Source organism: Podarcis vaucheri (assembly GCF_965113315.1).
Source record: "Podarcis vaucheri genome assembly, chromosome: 1".
Classification (NCBI taxonomy): Eukaryota; Metazoa; Chordata; class Lepidosauria; order Squamata; family Lacertidae; genus Podarcis; species Podarcis vaucheri.
Window position 1 is genome coordinate 33499535 of NC_138759.1, and position 21775 is coordinate 33521309.

The following is a 21775-nucleotide window of genomic DNA, read 5'->3' on the forward strand; positions in this document are numbered from 1 at the left end:
TCATTCAATCCAGTCTGGGCACTTACCTCCACAATGTAATCAGAAGCTCACCTCTTCAAGCTCCTCTCTTTTTAATACTCTCCAATGAATTTCTGTGTTTTACAGGGGCCCTACTGCCTCAAAAGCTATATGCAGTACACACCATTTGCCTTAAGTTAGGTAAATCACCTCACATGGATGTGTTTATGTAAGACATAAGTTTTGTAAAGATTTCTTTTTATTCAGGTCTACTTTAGAAACTTGTGTACCATTGCTACACATTTTATTATTAAAAAAGTTTATAAAAATACAGATATATATACACACACATTAGTGTTCTTCATGCCTGTTCATTTGTGGAAAGGCTCTACCTTCCAGTAGACTCCCATCTTTAGAAAAAAGGGATGTTAAGCTATGCACAGCAAGATATTCTCACCTAGAGTTCACATTAAAAACACAAAATCAAGTATCATCTCTACTGTAGTTCTAGAACATGATCAATACTTTCTTAAAAAGATATAATATTGTGGCTTTTCTACTCATCGCTATAGATTCTAAACAGTATAGAGCACTTCATTAATATAGCAAGAGCCTATTTTGTGTTGCATAAATTCCTAGCTAGAGATGGAAATTCTTTAAACTTTTCATCTTATATTGGTATCTGTAACCTGGAGTGTAATTGGGGGAAGCAAAACCCAGCTTCATTCATTTGTACAATTCTTATTTTGTGTATATGTTTCATAGATTTACATTTTCAGAATTTAACCACAGAATTCATTCTTATCCACAGTACAGCATTATAAGCTAGTTCTCTTCTTACTCCCCCCCACCCCACCCCCACCCCCCGGCCAAAAAAAGGAAAGGAAAAAGGAAACCTGGTTCACAAATCAGCAGGTCTTCGACATTTTAGGCAACATTTGATACATAATTGATATATTAGAGCCATTACCATGAATGGGACACAAAATACAAGTTAATTACAAAATGCAAACCATGATCTCTTACATGACCTAAAAGAATTGTACTCTCAAATCTGGTCTTGCATAAAGTTTTTTTTTTAAAAAAACCAATATATCTATATATAGCAGTGTTCCTGGCATCCTAGAAAAGTGAAGAAATACTGATAGATGGTAGGATGCATGCAGGTGTGAAGAATAAGCTCAAGTTGATAAATATTACTACTTCCAGTGACGATTATCTGAGCGGATCTGGATGGGAAAGGCAGTAAAAATAATACAAAAGGCAGGGGATCAGAGGATGACAATGAATGGTGTTTTGCAGACACACAAGATCTAATACTTGAAGAGAGTATTGTCTGAGCATGTGCGAAGAGGGAGCCTGATCTACATTTCCTTTTTATCAAAGATACATACAACATGCATTGCAGAGAATAAATCCTGAGGAGAACGTGTGACACGGATACCACAGCAAATTATTAGTTTAAAAGAAGGATCAACAATACCTGCATTTTTAAAAGTTCCTAGGAGGGTCCAAAGGCTCTCAACCTCCTCTACTTACAAGGGAATAGAAAATTGTCAGTGCTTTGTATTACTGATAAAAAGTTTTTTAAAAAACAGTCCAGTTTCTTGTAGCCTGGAAATAACAGCTACGTTGAATCCTCTTCTCTTCCTCTTGAGTGCTACACACTGAAGTCCATGTCTCCCTTCCTCCCCGCCCGCCCCCCCCCAAAAGCCTTCAATGGAAGCATCATCAGGGACTTTGCCAAGCCATCACTGCTTTCTTCAAGGAGCGGTTTCTCTGCAGGTGAAACAGATGCTCTTTATTGCCATCCACTCTGGGGAAGACTTGCCTGTAAGGAAAAGGGGGCTCCAGGTGTTCCTGGCGCAGGGGGATATGTAGTAAAACCATCTGGTTGGGATGCGTAGTTCTCCAGAGCAGACGCAGTGTGTGCCTTTAAAGAAAAACAAAACAAAACAGTATGTTTAAAAGAAGACCACAAGCAGGGGCCTTGCTCCTCTTAGTTTGTTTATATTTGCATACTTGGTTCTTAACCTAGTTTATGCAAAATTTAGAATTTCTAAATAAGGATGATTATAGAAGATTGTTTTAAACTAATTTATTGGCAAACGAAACAATCTACATCTTTGAATAAACTTATTTTGCATTTTCAGACTCTCCCAACCCTGAAAACATAGATTTCATTGCCTCTTATATAGAATTTTAATTGAGTTGGGTTGATAGCTTTACTATTAGCTGTCCTGCGCATGGGATGAAGCAGGATATAAACGCTGTGAAAGTAAATGAATGTTTCGTGTGGTGGATAAAACATATTGAGGCATAAATGACTGCAAGCATTACAGGGCTTGTAATGATCAGAGTTGTTACAAAATCGGGGTATGTGTGTAGAATGCCACTTTCATTTTAATAGCATGCTTTATCCTCATGGTTATGGAAGAAACCTGTTAAAAGTGGCTAGTTAACCACAAAAGGCTCAAAAGACATCTGGATGGCATATCTGAGGCTGGGGACTAAGATTCTTGCAAGAGCCCTTCTGACCCCACTCTGCTAATATAAAATGAGCCCAGATTTTCCTTCTCTAGTTCCTATAATCTAGTACCAAGTTCTGGTCTAAACAGAATAAAGCATGCATATACGTTTGCAGACATCTCCTTAACTGATTATCATTGTAGGAATTGGAACCTTTAGCATGGCGTTCTTGCAGTTTTCTTGTCCTTTGTTACCAATGCATACAGTGCCTACATCTTCCTTTTATGTTCTGTATTTACCTGCAGTAATGCAGACTGTGCAGCTGCACTGTGCTGAAGTTCCTGCAGGGAAGACTGTGTAGCACTTTGGGCAAGTCCAGGGATGCCAGGAAGAGAGAGGAGTCCAGGGAAAACTGTATTTCCAGGGGCCTGAAGCCCGGAAGTCAGGCTAAAAGAATCAAAGGTGGAACATGTTCAACTTCAGACACTGCGACAACAGTTTAATATACAAAATTCCAAAGTGTATTATAGTGATTAGATTCTATGCTATGATCATAAGGTCGTATACAACTAAATAGTTGCATTAGTGCAAGGATTGGCACTAGCACAACAGGATGTTCCCTCCTCTTTCCCTGCACATCCCATGCTTTCCCTAAATCTGCTCTGAGGGGTTGGGCAAACCCTCAGAACCAATTTAGGGGAAGAAGAGGTAGGGAAGAAAATCTGATTGTGCAAGGAGAAAGCCTTGCTCGAACTGAATGTTCACCTTAGCACTATGTGGCATATAACTCTTACAATTTAAATACTGTATGCACAAATTTGTGCGCCCAAGCACTGAATAGACCAGTTATCATTTTGCCATTGTTTTGCCAATGTCTGATATTTGGAATTTGATTACCTCAGGCAACAGATATGTGTAAAATACAGCCCAGTGCCACATTTGTTGGTTCTTACTTTAGGACTTCTCTCAAAGAACCTAGTACAAATTTAAGAGCCATATATCCTCTAGCAGGAAGACATTCAGTACTTATCAAGTTAGTAGGGTAGGTTTAAAGGAAATTACAAACTTATAGACAGGTCTCTGCCCGAGTTCAAAAATTTAGCCTGCAACACAGAGAGCTAAGAAACAGGGTATTCAAAGCAAGTTATCAATACTTCATTATCCTTATGTTTAGAACTTCACAACCACCATTAAGATAATCAACAATTTGCCAAAGAGACCCCCCTGACCTCTTGGAGCAACAACGTACCCGGCCTGTGCAACCAGTGCAGAGTTGAAGTTTGAGCTAAAGGCCGAGGCAAACCCTGGCAGCACTGGAGCCGGAGATGGGGCTGTGGCAGCTGCCGGCAGTGGTGCAACTGCTGCTACTGTAGAAGATGCCTGGAGCCCAGGGAAAGAAGGGAGAGCAGGAGTGACAGAGGGAGTGTTAGAGACAGGGAAAGGAGGGAAGGATGAGCTGCATGAGCCTAGAGGTACTTGAGGAACAGAAAACAGCGAAGGGACGGCGCTGCACAAGTTAAGGGGGAATGGGGGAGCTGGAGCAGCCGCTGAAGCAATGAGCGTCGGGAGGGCACTGGTCGCAGAGCTCACATGGGGAGCAGGAATGCCTGATGTAGTCGTAGGTGGAATGGGCAAGAGAGACCCCGTTGGGGTAAGTGCTGGGTTGCCGGCAAAAGCAAAACTGCTGGCCAGTGAAGTGAATGGAGGAAGTGCGTTATATACTGGGGCTATAGGAGCGGATGAGCCATGGGGGGCGATGGAAGGAGAGCTGTTGAGAGAAGAGCTCAAGGAGGAGAGGCTAGAGAGTGCTGGATTCAGGGAACTGCCTGGCAAGGAACTAGTGGAGGTATATACATGGCCAAGTGCTGACAAGCCTGAAGTGCTATGAGAAGGTCCGGAAGAATGGGAAGGGCCTTTGAAACCTGAAATTGTAGGGCTGGTGGGCTCAGTTTTGACCAGCGCAGGAATCGCTGTGGCAGCTGGTGCGGATGAGGCCTGCTGTTCGGGATTAGCAGGACTTGGGCAATGGGCGTGAGCAGCTGAGGAAACACAACTGATGGGCATAATGGAGGATGGCCCTGCGGTTAAAGGGGACTGCATTGGGGGCGTTGCGCTATTGTTAACCCCAGGCTGAGATGGAAGCCCTGGGAAAAGGGACAGCCCTGAAGTGGAAGGGTGCTGGAGGGCAGAGGTAGCAGCTGGAGTGTAACATTTGTTACTGGACGAAGAGGGGGCTTCAGAATTCTGGCTGGCAAGACCAGATAGAGAGGCAAGCTCAGCCGTCACAGCTGAAGGCAGCCCAGCCGAATTCATTATTGAGCTATCGTTTACGGACAGGAATCCCTTCAAGACCGACAGGAGTGGGTTGGGCAAGTTAAGTGGGCACGGCAGGCTAGTGGCAGGAGAACCAGCAATGGCGGATGGAAGGGGACTAGCCATCCCTTGAGGAGTGGGGGTCAAGGACAAAGGAAGGCCAGCAAAAGCAGATGACAATGAATTAGGGTTATTAGCTGAGGCAGTGACAGATGCGGCGGGAAAGGGCAGGCTGGCAAATGGTGTAGAAGCGGATGCAAAAGCTTCACTCGGTACAGAAGTGACACATGGCGTGGAGAGCCCCTGTGGAGCTGCTGTGGCAGGCAGCACAGAAGCCAGCCCAGAAAAAGTTGAAGGGAGGGGAGCAGAGGTAGCACAATGAGCAGATGTGGCAGGAACACCAGGCAGCGAATGGGATTTGATGACAGTAGGGGTGGGAGTCGATGGCTGTGATGGGTGGACCGAAGAGATAACCTGCCCAGAGAAGGCAGGAAGGACAGGGGTGGACATGCTTATCCCTGGGATGGTTGGCGATGCAAGTGCCGACGAGTGGCTTATTGCCTTAACAGATGATGGGGTTGGGGCTGGAGTAGCAGCAGGGTTAGAACCATGAGGTGTAAAGAGATGATTCGTTTGTGTAGCAAAAGCTGGAAAGAAACAAAACCGGTAAGAATTCTTGGAAACTAGCAGAAATGCTTGTATTCAACATGAATGCATTGTAACACAGTTTACACAACAGCAAAATAAAAGATGCTACCACCATAACTTGCAAGAAGTAAAATGGTATGCAAAGTGAGACACAAAACACTAGCTCATTTATTGCTCTTTGCATTGTTAAAGTATAACTGTAGGACAAGCAAATATAAATACTACTTTCACTTTCATATTCCATGATTGCTGCTGTCAATTTAACTACATGGTTGTTTTAAAAATTAATGCCCACCATTCATTTTTACCAAATATGATGTCCATTTTTCTCCTATGTATATAATAAATATTGAATAGATTACCAGATGTGTTGCCAGACAACTAGCAATCAGGACTAGTACTGAGAAATAAGCCCTGCCCTTTTGTACTAGCTTCATTAGAAGAGCAAAATTATTCACAACACATTTTATTCTTGGTATCAGAAATAGCTGGATTTCATCCTCTCTTAGTTTTAAAATTATGTTTAGCCATCTTTTTTCTAAAAAATATTTTCAGAAATACAGGCAGAGTCTGCAAGGAGTTCTTATGTTTAGGAAGTCGCCATGCCATAATATATATTGGCCCATCTTTCTCCTGCTATCCCAAGTACTGTCACCCAGCAATATATTGTCAGTGGTCCCTCATTTGTCTGTATCTCCTGTTGCTGTACCTTCCAGTGTCTAGCTAGCCTTACATATCAGGACTAAAAGGAGGAATGCAAAGGAGTACATTCATATACAACTTATTGATTTCCTTTGGGCCAGGGCTGGTGAACCTTTGGCCCTCCAGTTGTTGTACATCAGCCCCAGGCAGCATGGCCAATGGTTAGGGATGATGCGAGTTGTAGTCTAGTAGCATCTGGAGGGTCAAAGGTTCACAAAACCTGCCTTAGGCATACGATATGCATTCTCTTACTTCAAAATCCTAGTTTTTCAAGACAAGGCTGGGGCAGACATAATACTACTTATTAACTACTGTTAAGAAATTAGGAGGCAGCCTTAGGGCATAGCTGTCAACTTTCCCCTTTTCTTGCGAGAAATCCTATTCGGAATAAGGGAATTTCCCTTTAAAAAAGGGAAACTTTGACAGCTATGCCTTAGTGACACTTGTGCTTCATTGAATCTCCTCCTCTCCCTGGAAACAGGTGTCCTCTCCACTTTCTGTGGTTAAGCAGAATTTGTCAGGATAGCAATTTTTGGGGATGAATGGCAGCAAATTTAATCTGAACACACTTTTTCAAGCACGTTTTGTGTTTCAATGAGAACAAAATGTGTGCTGTGAAGTGCTCTGGGATAATTTAGATGATGGGCAGATTATAAATATTTTAAATAGATGCGCAAACCTAATTTCAGTTACTAAATTCTATATAATACTATTGAAAGTAGAATCGCTTGCAGAAGGCACTCAAAAGTACTAAGTGGTCATGCTGCACTCGCAACACTTGAGAAATGTGGGAGTTTTAACAGGAAAGGAAAAACAGTATTACATGAAAAAAGCATAGTGGGGGTGAAGATAGGGAGCTGGCCATTAGTTCTGGGTAAAAGTGCTGCAATAGTTGATAAGCAACTAGGTGATGAAACATACCTTTGACTAGTTCTGCTAAACAGGGAGATAAAGCAAGCAGCTTCTCTTTCTTTATAGCAATCTTACTAAGCAATTGCAGCCATTGCTGTCACCAATGCTTTCCAATTTTCCTGCAAGGCTATGTCAAAAACGTTTTACATTAGTTGAAGTTTGCTTTGGTAGCATCAAAACTGCTGACACTCACTCTCTACTCCAGGCATGGAGACTCAATGTGCTCACTTGTTTGGGGGGCGGGGGCTGTAAAAATGGAGACTTCAGTAGATCTGGCCTTATTTTGATTGTGTACCTTGTTATTTCTCTGCCAAAGATGACAATAGCAGTCATTCGCTTCTTTGGCAGTAAGTGAAATGCTATAGTACAGGCTGCTGTTCAGGTCATAGGGAGCAGGTTCTGCCCTCACTAACCTGATGTTCCAGAGTCTTTTTTTGCACTACACTGTATGTTGAACGGTTACCACTGACTTCTAAGATAGCATGCAAAGCAGCACTGTGCCCCAAGCTCATGAAAGACATGAGCTTCTACCACAATAAAGGGTTTTGGGAATAACAAATGAAAGAGGAAGTGGCTTATATTACTGTCAGGAAGGTACATGTTTTATGGATATTTTCCCCACCACCACCCCAATGTTTATTTCCTGTTAAACCAAAAGTGATTAAGTTGAAATGAGGCTATTGGCATTTTCTGGGAAGGGAAGAAACTTGAAGCTCCTACCTAAATTAAATACAAGAAATTCAACTGGGTACTAGTTTTTTTGTCCCCTTGTGATAAACAAATACTTTTAACTTATGGGTTGAACTATAAAAACCACCTCCTCCTCCCCCACCCTCAAGTATTGCAAAATGTTAACACAATACCACTTTAGGGTCCACGTTTATTGTCTATTCCATTATGTATTTAGAATTCACTATTATCAATGAAGCTAAGTTCACTCACAGGGACCACCAAATTATACATAGAAACATAGGTTCTGAAGTGCTTCCGTTGTAATTATTCAACAGTGCTCAAAACAGATGATAGTAGGTTTTAATTAAATATTATTGCATCAAAATTGAGCAAGTATAGACAGTAGCAGTGAATTTTTTCACATGCCAAAGTTTTATGTATCTAACAATTTGGGATAAGAAAGGTACTTCTGTACCTCATCATGAAATATACTTATGAATTTAGTGCTGGTTTAGATATAGCATCAGAAAAAGAAATTCTAAGCAACTGGTTAAAAAACCCCAACACTCAGGAACATAGTAAGTACCTTACCTTAACATTTGCTGCTATTCAAATACAAATGGATTTATTAATTTTTTTAAAAAGCAGCATTCAGCAGAATTAATAATGTTTATCATCCTCACAACCACATGCATTTAGGTTTCTACAGCTACAGCTTGTCTCTGCAAGTGGACAGCTTACCTTGGCTTTGGGAAGATTTTGTCTGATTGGGAAGCTCTTCATTTTCTACATAAAGAACATAATTAATGAGGTGAAAAGAGAATTCTGTTGAGACTACCAAGCTGTTAAAAAAACAACTCCCTTTCATTGTTTTCATTTTAACAATCGTCATGCCTTGAGAGATGGGAGGCCTTCCCCTCCACCCCAGGCCACTCCCCTCACTCCTGCCTACCTGTGACAAGAAGACTACAAATCCCATCAGCCCCAGCCAGCGTGACCAATGGTCATGGATGATGGGAGCTGTGGTCCAACAACACTTGGAGAGTATTATGGTGGCTACCCCTGCTCAAGCCCATTCTGAAGCGAATCTCTTCACACTTCCCACCCTGCAGAAACTATTACTGGGAGGGAGGGAGCCTGACAGTGACTTGCTAGTTGTCAAGAGCAGGCTTGCGGCCCAAGACATTGGCACAGACTCTCCCACCGATTGGCGACGCTGGTGTGTAACCAGGACACACAGGACTTTTGTAGGGTTCTTGCTTTACCTGTTCCTACATGACTAGAAGCATATGGTGGTGGAGCTGGCAAGCCTGGAGCTATGACATTGGCCAGTGGAACAAGACCAGCATTGTTGTAAGCACCTAAGGAAAAGAAAATGGAAGGCAAACAAAGATGGTGTAATGAAGTTTCACAGGTCAACTCCAAACAGCATATCAGTTACTCAATACTTTACAGGCTGCCTTCTTCCATAAGTTCATTCCTACCCTTGCTCCAGATATCATTGCCAATGAGATATGGTGGACAGCCGCCTGGAGCAGGCAGAAGCACATACTTCAGGAAGCATCCTCTCAAGAGAGGTTCATCAGATCCCAACACTTTCTTGTTGTAAACGCCTGACAGAGACACAGATGTTCTGAAAGGCTTGTTCATTGCTTTCTTAACCCCGTTATCTTATTTTAGTAATGTTTACCTCCATGGCTGATATATCTGATAATATTTTAAGCTGATACTCTATTTTTTTTACTTTCATTAGGATGTGCTCTTACGTAAACCTTGAATTCGCCTTGTGAAAGAAGGCAGTTGTTTTAAATTAAGAAATAAATATAGCAAGTTGTTTGAACGGTTGAAACTGCATGTGGAATATCACCTTACATTGAATTCTCAAACAGTCACAGAATCCTGAGTTTTCAATGCTAAACTAGTTAATTTAAAAGGTTACATCAACTCCCCACCCCCTGCAAAAATATCCTGAGCTTTCAGTATTCCTTTAACAGATTAAAGTGTCATTAAGTATTCCGCTGAAATACTTAATTTAAGATTAGAAACCATGAAAAGGCAGGTATAAGGTATCAAACACTAGCAGCAAAGTGGATTTCTGCTGTCCCACCCAAATGTCCAAACCCTGCAAGCAACTGCGCCCCAATATTTCAGAAATCTCATTTTTCTTTCACTGCTCCTGATTTTTCAAAAAACAAAGCAGGAACTATTCTTTCAGTTTAATTACTCATTAAGAGTCAATAAAGTATGCATAAAGGATTGTTTTAGGCTGGGTAGGAAGCAGAAACGAGTAGGAGAATCAGCTCCAAGACTCAGAGCAGGTATAGAATTATCTATGGAGAATTGTTTTGAGCTGCAAACATCACAACTGAAGGACATTAACAAGTTGGACAAAATTTAGAGGAGAGCTATGAAAGTCACTAAATTTTACTCCATCATGCAAATAGTGTAAACAGTAAGAGATCTGAAGCATATATTTAAGAAAATAACTGAGGCTATTGCCTATCGAGAATGTGAACATTCTTCCACAGTGTAAAGGGGAAATGATCACAGAAAACAAACAGGAATGATGGGCTTACTTGGTGCAATGGTTGCATGTGGTCGACAAGGAGGGATAGGATAAGGAACAGGCTTGTGTGGATTATATGTTGCTGGGGCCTAAACAAGAGGGACAAGAGTTTGTCAAAACTGAACATTTACACATTAATCTATTGCAAAGGCAATGGTAAATCCCCCCCTCATTTTGTACCAGAAATTATATATTGTTTTTTTCCACTACTGAAATATTTTGAAGGGAAGTGCATTTTGCTCAGTTCTCAAAATTCCAGCTGACCATTTTCACAGGCGTTCTTACTTGGTTTCGACTTCTGCATTGGAAGCCTACTGCCTACAGTGCAGTTTGCCTTTAACATGCCCCCAATAACCAGTAATTGATATGACTTATCTGCCTTTAAACTCTACGGTGGAAAACCTTCTCTCAGATATATTTGAGGCTTCTTGAGTCACTACCCTTCTGCTATGAACAAATCAACTGAACTCATGAATTTCTAATCTTGCCAACTGTAGGGAAGAGCTGCACCTTAGCAACAGATCACATGCTTTGGAGGCAAAAGGTCTAAGATTCAACTCTTTTTGCAATCTTCAGGTAGGACTGGGAAAGATTCCTGTCTGAAACTCTTGAGGGCCAGTACCAGTCACTGCAGACAGAACTGAACTAGCTGGGCCAGTAATCCAAGAAGTCTCTGCTCATTTTTTTCTGGAATGTCCACTTCTTCCACCACACAATTCAGGATGGTCCCCTAACCCCCAATGGAGCATTTTCAGGAGGCGACCAGGGAAGAAGTAGTCAGCTTATGCCAACTCTGTGACATTCGTTCAGCTGTGAATACAATGCACTATCACTGATTCTTCTCCTTCATTGCATTCAAACAGTATTTGGAAACTTATCTTTACCACCTCCTTTTCTCCTTCCTCCTTTCTTAAAAAAACCACCAAACTTTACATTGTAAGCATGCAGAATTCATTCTTTTAAACTATTTTTATTACAGTCCCTTTTTGTTCTTGCACCATTTTCACCCTGCTGTTACTTCTCTCCCAAGTACCTCTCTTCTGTTTTCAACAACAGGAGCAACCCCAATAATGAAGCTTACAAAAATGTAATTTTGTAGACCTACTGGTTTGGATGGTCCAAGGATACGAGCTGCTATTCCCTTGCCTTCATTAGTGTAGTCTTCATTCTCCTTTTTGACAGGTGACCCCTGGAAAAAAGGAGTACCCACTATTAAAGACCAAGCTCTCTACTGTGTGGAAAGCAAATGTGGGTTACAGAAAGCACAGGGGCATTTGTAAGAGACAGATATAGATGGATAGATAGATAGGATATACTTAGAGTAGCTCTGTCTGTCTATCACCCATTATCAGGAAAACACCCCCACGGAACCATGAAAGACAGCTTCACCAGAATAAATTAAGATTTTCTGTGACATTTAAGCAACTAAGGCTAGAATTCTATACATTCACTTAGAAGTAAACCCACTGAATACAGTAGAATAGTTTCTGAGTAAACATGCTCTCAGAGTGAAGTTTCAGGCCACACGTTCGAAGGCAGTGGTTTCAACCAGGGTCCTGTGGAACCCTTAGGTTCCACAAACACCCCTCAGGGGTTCCACAAAACTTTACAATAAAAGTGTTGATACAACCTGGAGTACTCTGATCATGCAGGGTTCCAGGATGCCTTGATGCACACAGCTAAAAGTGCAACATCCCCATTCCCATAGCCACTTGCCCTTTAAGAAAGCAGACACAAGTGGGAAGTACTACTGGTCATGCCCAATGCGGAGGGCATGGAACTGCTCCCCCTTTGCATGGTGGGAGAATACATGTGCAATTTTTCTCAAGAGAACTACTATTGGAATGATTTTTGGGTTTTCTGCTTTTAACAGGAACTGGTTATTTTCTTCTTCAAAACCAATTATTCCAAGTAGATTTTAGTTATTCCAAGTAGTATATGCTTCTCTATAATGAGGCCTGTTTGTTGTTGTTGTTTTTTAACTAAAGACAAACAAATCAGGAATTACATTATATTTTTAACAAAATGTTCTTTTTATTATTTGCCCAATACTGATGAAGACAGGCTTGCTGTTATTCTTTCATTTTTATAGGCAATTTATTGTAGCAATGCTACTTTTATATTCCACCACCAATCCCCCAAATGAAAATGACAAGTATATTCAGTAAGATCCTACTGGGAAAATTCCATTTATGCGGCTGGGCTTTCCTTTTGGGTAAGGGTTTCCTGGAATCATGCCACAGGAAGATATCATAGCGTGAGGAGCTTTGCACCCTGCTTTGGAAGCCTGCAATATAAACAAAACAAAGGGCAGCATTAGATTCCAACACAACTATATTAAGTGGTGGCAAAATAACATGTTTTATGAATACACAAGAATGGGTGTAAAGGTCAAGCTATCAGATTCCAAGGGCATCATGAACATTTCAGTACAGCCCAGACGGCTTGTTCTCGCAAGCCACTGCCTCTCCATTCCCCTTCTCTAAGGCCTGATAATTCCCTTAGAGCAGAGCTGGGTGATGGTGGCCCAGTGGACATACCCCAGTGGAACATCTTTTTGAACCAGAGACTGGGATTAGCATAATCCTTAGGTGGAAAGCCTGTACTAAGTATGCACCTTCGCCCTGGGGGAAAGGTCATGTGGTGCAGCAGTTTCATATTAGGGATTTTGAAGAGATGTTCTGCGAAGCTCTGAAGACACCTTAAGCTTTTTGCAGCTGTTTGCTTTGAATTACAGTGGTACCTCGGGTTACATATGCTTCAGGTTACAGACTCCGCTAACCCAGAAATAGTACCTCAGGTTAAGAACTTTGCTTCAGGATGAGAACAGAAATCGTGCTTTGGTGGCGCAGCAGCAGCAGGAAGCCCCATCAGCTAAAGTGGTGCTTCGGGTTAAGAACAGTTTCAGGTTCTTAACACTGTATCTCAACCATGAGAATTTATTATTTGACTTTCCTATTATTACAGCAATGTAATGCATTCCAGATTATAATAGGCTGTGTTTGTGACTGGGTAAGTCATAAACTTGGCCCAAAGGTTCAATTCCTACTCATCATGGGACCAGTCAATGAAATGCCTCATAGAGCTACCTCATACTTGTTTGTGCAACTGAAGTAGTGCATCTTTTAAAATCCACAGACAGATCTAAAACAAAGAACCACAGCCCCATAGTAGCGGCAGAGCAAACTGACAATACAAGGGCAAATTATACATTCAAGGGAGAATGCAAAACCTGCAGAGAAAGTCTCCATTTCTCCATAGACTCAATCTCTTTGATACGTACAATATCATGCAATGTCCTGAAAACCTCCAAAACTATGCATTTTGTCCCTATGCGTTTCAAAGTTTTCATGAATGCAGCCGTGCAGTAATACCTGTTCAAGAATTCTCCTGCATCTCTTCTTCTCAGACATGCTAGTTCTGAAGAGATCTTCAATAAGGCGGTAATTCTGAGCATCAATAATATTGCTATAAAACAAAGCACTATGTTTAGAAACTGTTAGCGGCTCTCATGCAGAAGTCAATAGTATTTATCAGTTGTGTTACTTAATATTCCTCAGCAGCATAATCATAACAACAAAGCTAATTTGAACAGAAAGGAGATGGACCAGTACTATACAAATATACACATACAAATAAGCTATCAGTGCAAGAAAATACCCTCCCCCCCCAGTCACAGCCCTTGAGGTCAAGGATGTTAACCATTCAAGCCTCCATCAAACCAAAACACCAAGAGGACATATGCTAGTACTAACGGTAACAGTCTGCATGGAATGCTAATCAACAGCCAATACTTACGAAGCCAACAGTTCTAGTGCAATAAGCTTGTCTTTGCTAAAAGTGAAGCAGTTCAGGATGTTAACCACTTTTGCTGCAGAAACAGCTACCATTTTCTAGAAAGAAAAGAAAAGTAAGTTTCAGCAATCCCTATTCACGTACATTAGCTGAAGAATCACAGGTCCGCATTAAGGGTTGTTGTTGTTTTTTACAATCAAGTGGTATAAAAATTGTATGAAGAAGAAAAAAAGGTCATTGAGTTTTTGGCAACCAACGATTGGATCAGAGTGCACAGACTAATCAAAGGTAACTGATGTGGTGCCCATCCTGCTGTTGCGCTGCGACTCCCATCACTCCCAGCCTACATAAGCAATGATCAGGGATGACTGGAACTGCAGCCTCCAGATGATGGGACTAAATGCTGGCTACCTGGGTACAGACCAACGCTTCAACAGCTTGCTGAACAAGGCTTTTGTTCATAATGACAGCATGAAAAGGCAGTAGAGAACCTGAAAGTCACCTACTGTAGGTCTAACCACTACACTGCAGCAGAACAGACAATTTACAAGTATAATGTTATTTCCAACTATAGGCCCACAGCACACACAAGCTACCACCAGACTGTACATGAGATCACAACAAAAGTTGCATCGCTTTGGCAACAGAGCTTTCCCTTCCTCCCCACTGCGTATCCCATTCTCTACCAAATTTTTCCACTTGCCTGCAACTCCCTCACTCCTCTCAAATCCAGAGAAGAAGTTGGCAGACACAGGGGAGAGATGTGGAAGGGAAAACCCTCTGGATACAAGCCACAGTATTTGAAACATTCAATACTGACTCAGCTAGCCTTTACAAAGAAGGGAGAATAGGATGGAATATGCAGCATTAGCTGAACAGGGAGGCTAAACGGCCCCCCAAAAAGTGAGCATGTCAGAATCATGATGCACAATCAGGATTTGAAGTCATCTTTAAGGACTGCGGTGATAATACGAATGAGTAGTCCAATCCAAACCTGCTGCTGGAAACCAAGTAAATGCTACTATGGCTATAAGACCAGAGAAATGCAATTCAACAAAATCTACTGCTTCAATGAAAAAACTTACATGTTGCAATGCCTTCATTGCTTTTAACTGTGGTTCAGCCCAAGAAAAGTACCTCAGTAATTCAACAATCTGCAACGAAAGAAATCCGACAGTTCATCACGCAGGCAAAAACTGTCACTGAACAAATGCACACATTTGTACATCACTTGCAGCTAGAAGTAAAAAGGTTTTCTCAGAAACTTTTGTAGAATGGTTTTCGTTGATTCTTTAATAGCTGTGAACCAGTTTGACGAAATTTAAATCTAAAATAGTACCACACAATTGAACATTTTTAGAAACGGAATTTCAAAGTTATCCAAATCTTGAACCTCAGTTTAATAAGCTATTTTTTTGTATTTGAAATCTGAATGCCGATGCAGCTACATTCATGGCAGCATCTACCTCGTTGTAAGGCAGTACTTCTCAAACAGTGGACCTTAGATGCTACAGCCTGCCCAATGCCTCTTCACTTGTCTGCCTATCCTGTCCCCTAGCTATTCCACAGCCCTTTGGCTGGACTGACTCCTTGACACTGCAAGGTGGCTGGGAGACAAATATTTTGGGCAGTTGGGGGGGGGGGAGGAGGAGGAGGAAAGGAAGGTCTCCTTCCTCTGAGGGAAAAGGGCTAGAGGAGTTGTGGAAGGAAATCAGAAAGTGAGCTATTTATTAATAATAAACTGAAAATAGAAAGAAAGGGGAGAAGAGAAGAAAGCTGTAATAGCAGGAAGCAGTGAATCTAACAGGAACATTTAGGAATTAGGAAAGAAATTGTCAGTTGGGAGGGAATAAGGTACAAACATAAAAGGAGAAGAAATTACAGAAAATGAGTAAAGATATTTTAAGAGGCATTGTGGGGGGATGGAATATGAAAGCAAAAGACTTCTCCGTTTAGAGTCTCTGAATCGGCAGATTCTACCTAAAACTTCACAGTACTATGACTTGAAGAAAGCTGATCATCTGTGCTCCTTGATGAAAAGAAAACTGTGGTAAAGAATTTGGCAATTTCCATAGGTGGATTAGATAACTGTAGAAACCACCAATGTCAGTAACTAACAGCTGCTCAGAAACTGACTCCATCTTGTGACTGGCTCTGCCCTGCACCACCATTTTGTGACTGGTGGACTTCAGTAATTTCCAGCTGTCTAAAGTGGGCATTGTGGGCACAGAGTCTGAGAACCCCTGGTGTAAGGATCTGGTCCCACTACTGGAGCATGAAATTCACCCATACTCAGCAGAGCACAGAACCAGGCTTCATAAATATACTATTTTCTTGCTTCACAGGGTAGGGCCCTAAATTAGAGGGGGAAACTCGACATTTACACTCATCTCACTCTCCCAAGCTGAGAGGAAAAACAAGGCACCTTTAGCAGAATTATTCATGCTGCAGCACAGAGATCAGGAAGCTGTGGCTCTCCAATTGTTGTTCAACTCCCAGCTCCCAAGAGTTCCAGGCCAGCATGGCCAACTACCAAAGATGAAGGGAGTTGCAATCTAACAACACTTGAAGAGCCCCTGCTGTAGTGACAGTTGCCTTGCAGAGCTTTGCACAACTTATTTGTTCTTCAACATTACCTGTTCGCTAGAAAAGTATCCATGTACATATTCAATAGCTTTCAATTTGTATTCCATCAACACAGCCTATGAAACACAAAAAAACCATAGGTTAGTTTGCAAAACTATAGTAATGAAGGCATAAAACTATCTGAAATCAGAGCTTATAGCACTTTAGGCCCAGGCCTTCTCTGTACCTTCCTTGGATACTTCTGCCTGGCTGGAATGTACTTAAACTTTGATAATGCCTTTGGCTTCCCTAGATTACATTGTGTGTGTGTAAACCTTTTATGTTTGCATGGCTTTAATGTAACCCAGTGCACAAAGTAAGAATCAGTCAGCTACTCTGTGCACTTTTGCCCCCCACTTCCACCCAGTTTTGTCTCTGGCCCTGCCCACCAGAAGTACATGGTTCCTGGAAGTTTGCCCATAAGAAAATGGAAAAGGTATTCATTCCTGCTATAAATTCTGCACTGCTACCATACTTAGTATGAAATAAGTCCTATCAAAGTATCTTTAGAAACAACACTGGCCCTGCTCAAAGTAGGCCTACTGAAGTTAATGGACATGACTATCTTAGGTTCCTTAATTTCAAGTGTTCTACTCAGAGTAGGGCTTTGTTGAGTAACAAAATGTAAGGGTAACCAAAGCAGTGGTGGGATGTGTGAAGCCACACAATGACCAATGGGTTCTTGTTAACATCCTGTGTTTTATTACTGGTTTTATAAGAAGGCACATTATATGCCATTTAAATGTTATGTTATATGTTAAAGACACAGAACTCCTGTAACAGAATATAGAAGACATATTTGCACAATATAAAGTTTCTTTCCTAGACTAATGTTTTTACATTTTTTACAGTTGAGCTGTTCTGTTATATAGGTTTAATCACTAATTACCTTTCTAATTTCATCAAGCACCATCTCAAATGCTTTTTTATCCATCTTGCGTTCTTCAAGTTGTAACCCTTTGTCAGTTCCAGACACTCTTTATTGCAGAATTGCCTTCTGTTGAAAAAAATAAAAAAATAAAATGTGAATTCCTGCTCACACTGTGCACCTCACAGTGTTCATCACTAAGTTTAGAATGGGGAATTGTTAACACTGAGAGAGCCTCAACTTCTGAAATATCTGCATCAAAGGTAATTCCAAAACTCTTTATTCATTCTCTCACTGAAGCCGTATTTCCTAGCCCCAGCATGGAAAAATGGCATGTTACTGTCCTCAAGCTCAAGGTAATACACAATGTCCTCAAACAGTTACAAAATGAGCAGCCTTCCGTCATAAAAGAACTTACCCAAGCCTTCTCAAATGTAACAGCAGTTCCTTTGAACTCACTCAGATGCACAACACAGAATCTGCATGATGCTGATTGGCAGCAAGAAGGCCAGCAGATATATTTTATTTATTTTAACATTACTGCACTGCCAATGTCGCTCCATGGAGCCCTCAAGGACATCCATTTCTAGGTAGAATCCAAAAGACAGAAAAAACAGAACTCAGTAGAAGCTAACACCTCCTAAAGGAAGTTTATTTAATATGCTGAGCATTCTTGTGACATTTCCTATTGTCAAATGATGTGACATACTATCCAACTTTCCATAAAACAGATCTACATTGAAGCCTCTCTCCTAGTAAATTCTGAACCTTTAAAGGCAAGCAATTAGGACATGTGAATAAAACATTTTCTAGTATTTTAAAAGAACTCCTGAATTCTTCAAAGAGTACTATAACTTGGATCCAAAAGGGCCTTACATGTGCAGAATGACACTTCTCTTGATACAAGGGAAGTTGCCACCAAATTCTGTGAGTATCCTGAGCCCCACCCACTTCTTGCCATTTCATAAGGTCCTTTAACCCTTAGGAGCTTTTTGGTGTTGCAGGGAGCAATAGCTATGAAAGCTCCATTGTGCAAGTGAGGGTCTCCTCACACTTCTTTGGATCTAACCTGAAACATTTCCCCCCAAAATCCTCCATTTGTCTCTTTTTAAAAAAAGGAAAGCATAGATCTAAGGTGCTCATAATTATAGAATTTTGTATCCAACCAGTGGTAAAGATAAGGCATTTGACATTATATTATAATGTAGCTAGGGCACATAGCTAAACCATTTCTTCTGTTAAAAGTTTTACCTACAGCCCAATCCAAAAATGGCTCCGATCGAAGCCCATGGATTTTATTCCTGAGTAAGTGATCACAGAACTCCAGTCTCATAACACAATTCTGTCTACACAAAAGTAAGTCCCAATTCAATGAGGCTTACTTCCAGGCAAACAGAGCTTTGGTATATCTTGTAATCGCTGGTAAAGGCTGAAAACCTTATCACCTTCAATCCCTCCCAGCTCATCAAGGCTTGATGCCCTTTCACAATGCCCCATTTATCTCTGTAACTGGGCTGAGTAACTGAAGAGGGACAATGTGCAGCTCTCCACACACCCTGCAATGTCTCATTAGAGATCTGGGTGATCATCCTCAACACTGGTGGGGGGAGGGTTCCCCTGACACTCCAGAGATGTTTTGTGGCAGGCTGAACAGGGTTGAGGACATCCTTGCAGAAGTCCATGCTTGTGCAGCAGTGTTTATATAAAATAGCATGCAATTTTCTCTTTGCTTTTGTGTACTGAACGCACAAATTGTTTTTATCATATTTGAATGGAATTTTACAAAGCCAATGATGATATTCAAAACTCCTGAGGCTAATGTAGAGTCAATATTCAGAAATTCAGGGAGTAAGCAAAATCTGCCCATTTTGCTACTTCAATCTCCTCCCTCACTACTTCACACTTTCTTCTATCATCATAAACACAACATCCAATCTGTTCCAGCATGATACTCATCGCAGCACAGTTTGATTCAACCATTCTCACTAAAACCATTTCAGAATTCCACCTTCGAAATAACTGAAGTTGAACCAAATCCAAACACAACCAGGAGTGAACACACACTAGTATAACCTGAGCCACTCTGTGGGCAAATCACCAAGCTTCTTGGGCACACCTGCTTCAAGGGATTGTCTCTGTGATGAACAACTGATACTGCCCAGCAGAATCCTCTAATGCTTCTTTTCATAGGGCAAGGATGGGAAACCAGTTATCCTCCAGCTTCTTGTTCCATCAGCAGCAGCCAGCAAAGGCAGCAACCAGGAACAAGACCAGTCGTACTCCTACTACAGTGGTACCTCTGGTTACGTACTTAATTCGTTCTGGAGGTCCGTTCTTAACCTGAAACTGTTCTTAACCTGAAGCACCACTTTAGCTAATGGGACCTCCTGCTTCTGCCGCACCGCCGGAGCACGATTTCTGTTCTCATCCTGAAGCAAAGTTCTTAACCCGAGGTAATATTTCTGGGTTAGCAGAGTCTGTAACCTGAAGCGTACGTAACCCGAGGTACCACTGTACTTCCAGGGGTCCAGAAGTTCCCCATATTCGATATAGAAGTCCCTCTGATGACCTAAATGAAAAATTGCCCTCGTCACCACCCCAGCACCAACAGCTTCTGCATCTGTTTCAGTGTATCTGAAGAAGTGTGCATGCACACGAAAGCTTATACCAAGAACTAACTTAGTTGGTCTTTAAGGTGCTACTGGAAGGAATTTTTTTTTATTTTGACTATGGCAGACCAACACGGCTACCTATCTGTAACCAGCTTCTGCATTGTGGGCTTTAAACAGACGGTTATGCTAAAGGTTGCCATTCAGGGCACAGGACCTCCCCTCAGTCCAGGGGGACTTGCTTTCGAATAAACCTGAACAAAACCTCGTGCTCACACACGTCTCCCGTTTGCTGTGCCTCGAATGCCACCGAGTTCAACGGGGTTTAACTCCATCCCCAGGGGGCTCGCACGACGAATTCCGGATTAACCGAGAACTCGAAGGGCGACCCTTGTCACGCTTACTCGGCACTTAGTCCCACTGGACTTTAGCGGCGTTTACCCCCGGGAAACACGTGCCTCAGGGCTGCCGCTCTGACCAAGGGAAGCGGCTCCGGGATTCCGCGCCCCGCGTCGCTTCAAGGCTGCAGCACCCGAAGAAGGCGGCGCAGGCAGGCCCGAAGCCCATCATGGACGGCTCGGGGCCGCTTCGAGCCCCGCCTTCCCCGCACCCCTCCAGCCGGTGCTCGGGCTTACCATCCGCGGCGGCCCGGCAGGCAGGCGAGGAGCGGCCCCTGGCCGGCGTCAAGGCAACCCGCGCGCAACCCCCAGCCGCCCCCACCGCGCGGAGCCAAACTTCGCGACTCGTCGCCTCCTGATGTCGTCACCAGCCAGGCACCGCCATAAGAGGCCTTCCTCCCGCCCCTCCGTTCGGAGTGGATGCCGGGAAGGAGGAGACGCACCTGCTCCTGGAGTCAGCCCCGCCCACCCCTCTCCCTCAGGAGAGGGCCTGCTCTCTCCCTCTTAAGAGGGCCGGCTGCGTCTTGTGAGGACGCAGAGCTCTGTGTTCAGCGAGGCTTATGGGCTCCCTGGGGGCAACGTTAGAAACTGAGATAGGAAAACTAGGAGCTCAGTGGCACCTTAAACCTAAGTTATGGGCGCCAACAATGGAATGGCTAGGCGCGCTTTTTTATAACAAGAATACAAAGCTGAAGATGAATGTACTGCAGCTAAAATATGATATTCATTTTTCACATGGTCCATCGGTAGGCAAACTAAGGCCCCAGGGCCGGATCCGGACCAATCGCCTTTTAAATCCGGCCCGCGGATGGTCCGGGAATCAGCGTGTTTTTACATGAGTAGAATGTGTGCTTTTATTTAAAATGCATCTCTGGGTTATTTGTGGGGCATAGGAATTCGTTCATTCCCCTCCCCCCAAAAAATATAGTCCAGCCCCCCACAAGGTCTGAGGAACAGTGGACTGGCCCCCTGCTGAAAAAGTTTGCTGACCCCTGGTCTAGTCCTTCCCCTGCACAAACCCCTCATAAGAGGGTCTCTTCTCCAGTCTTCAGAGAGTAGCTGAAGTGGGGAGGCAGAAAAAGGTACTCCTTTCCTTCCACTTTGCAATTTTGAATCTGAAATCTTAGGCGCAGTACTGCACCCAGGGCTCAAACTGCTCACACTAATGAAATTCCCTGTTGCAAAATGCACCTAGAACAATGGGAGTTTTGAACACTGCCTGGGGGTGTTAAAAAGGTGG

General features: G+C 42.5%; 1 protein-coding gene across 2 annotated transcripts; it reads right to left on the minus strand.

The window, feature by feature from the left end:
* Nucleotides 1-199: 199 nt before the first annotated feature.
* Nucleotides 200-20897, minus strand: PROSER1 (proline and serine rich 1). 2 transcript variants are annotated; one of them, XM_082222534.1, is made up of 14 exons: nucleotides 20773-20897; nucleotides 17550-17657; nucleotides 16672-16737; nucleotides 15121-15189; nucleotides 14039-14133; nucleotides 13615-13708; nucleotides 12417-12527; nucleotides 11346-11429; nucleotides 10251-10329; nucleotides 8940-9035; nucleotides 8416-8460; nucleotides 3677-5387; nucleotides 2727-2874; nucleotides 200-1891 (listed from the first exon to the last, which is right to left on the minus strand). In XM_082222534.1, exons 2-14 carry the CDS (start codon nucleotides 17592-17594, stop codon nucleotides 1760-1762), a joined length of 2775 nt encoding a protein of 924 aa, XP_082078660.1. In that variant the 5' UTR covers nucleotides 17595-17657; nucleotides 20773-20897; the 3' UTR covers nucleotides 200-1759. The 2 variants fall into 2 exon arrangements, with proteins under 2 accessions (XP_082078660.1, XP_082078659.1); XM_082222533.1 differs by lacking the exon at nucleotides 20773-20897 and adding an exon at nucleotides 17947-18096.
* Nucleotides 20898-21775: the final 878 nt, after the last annotated feature.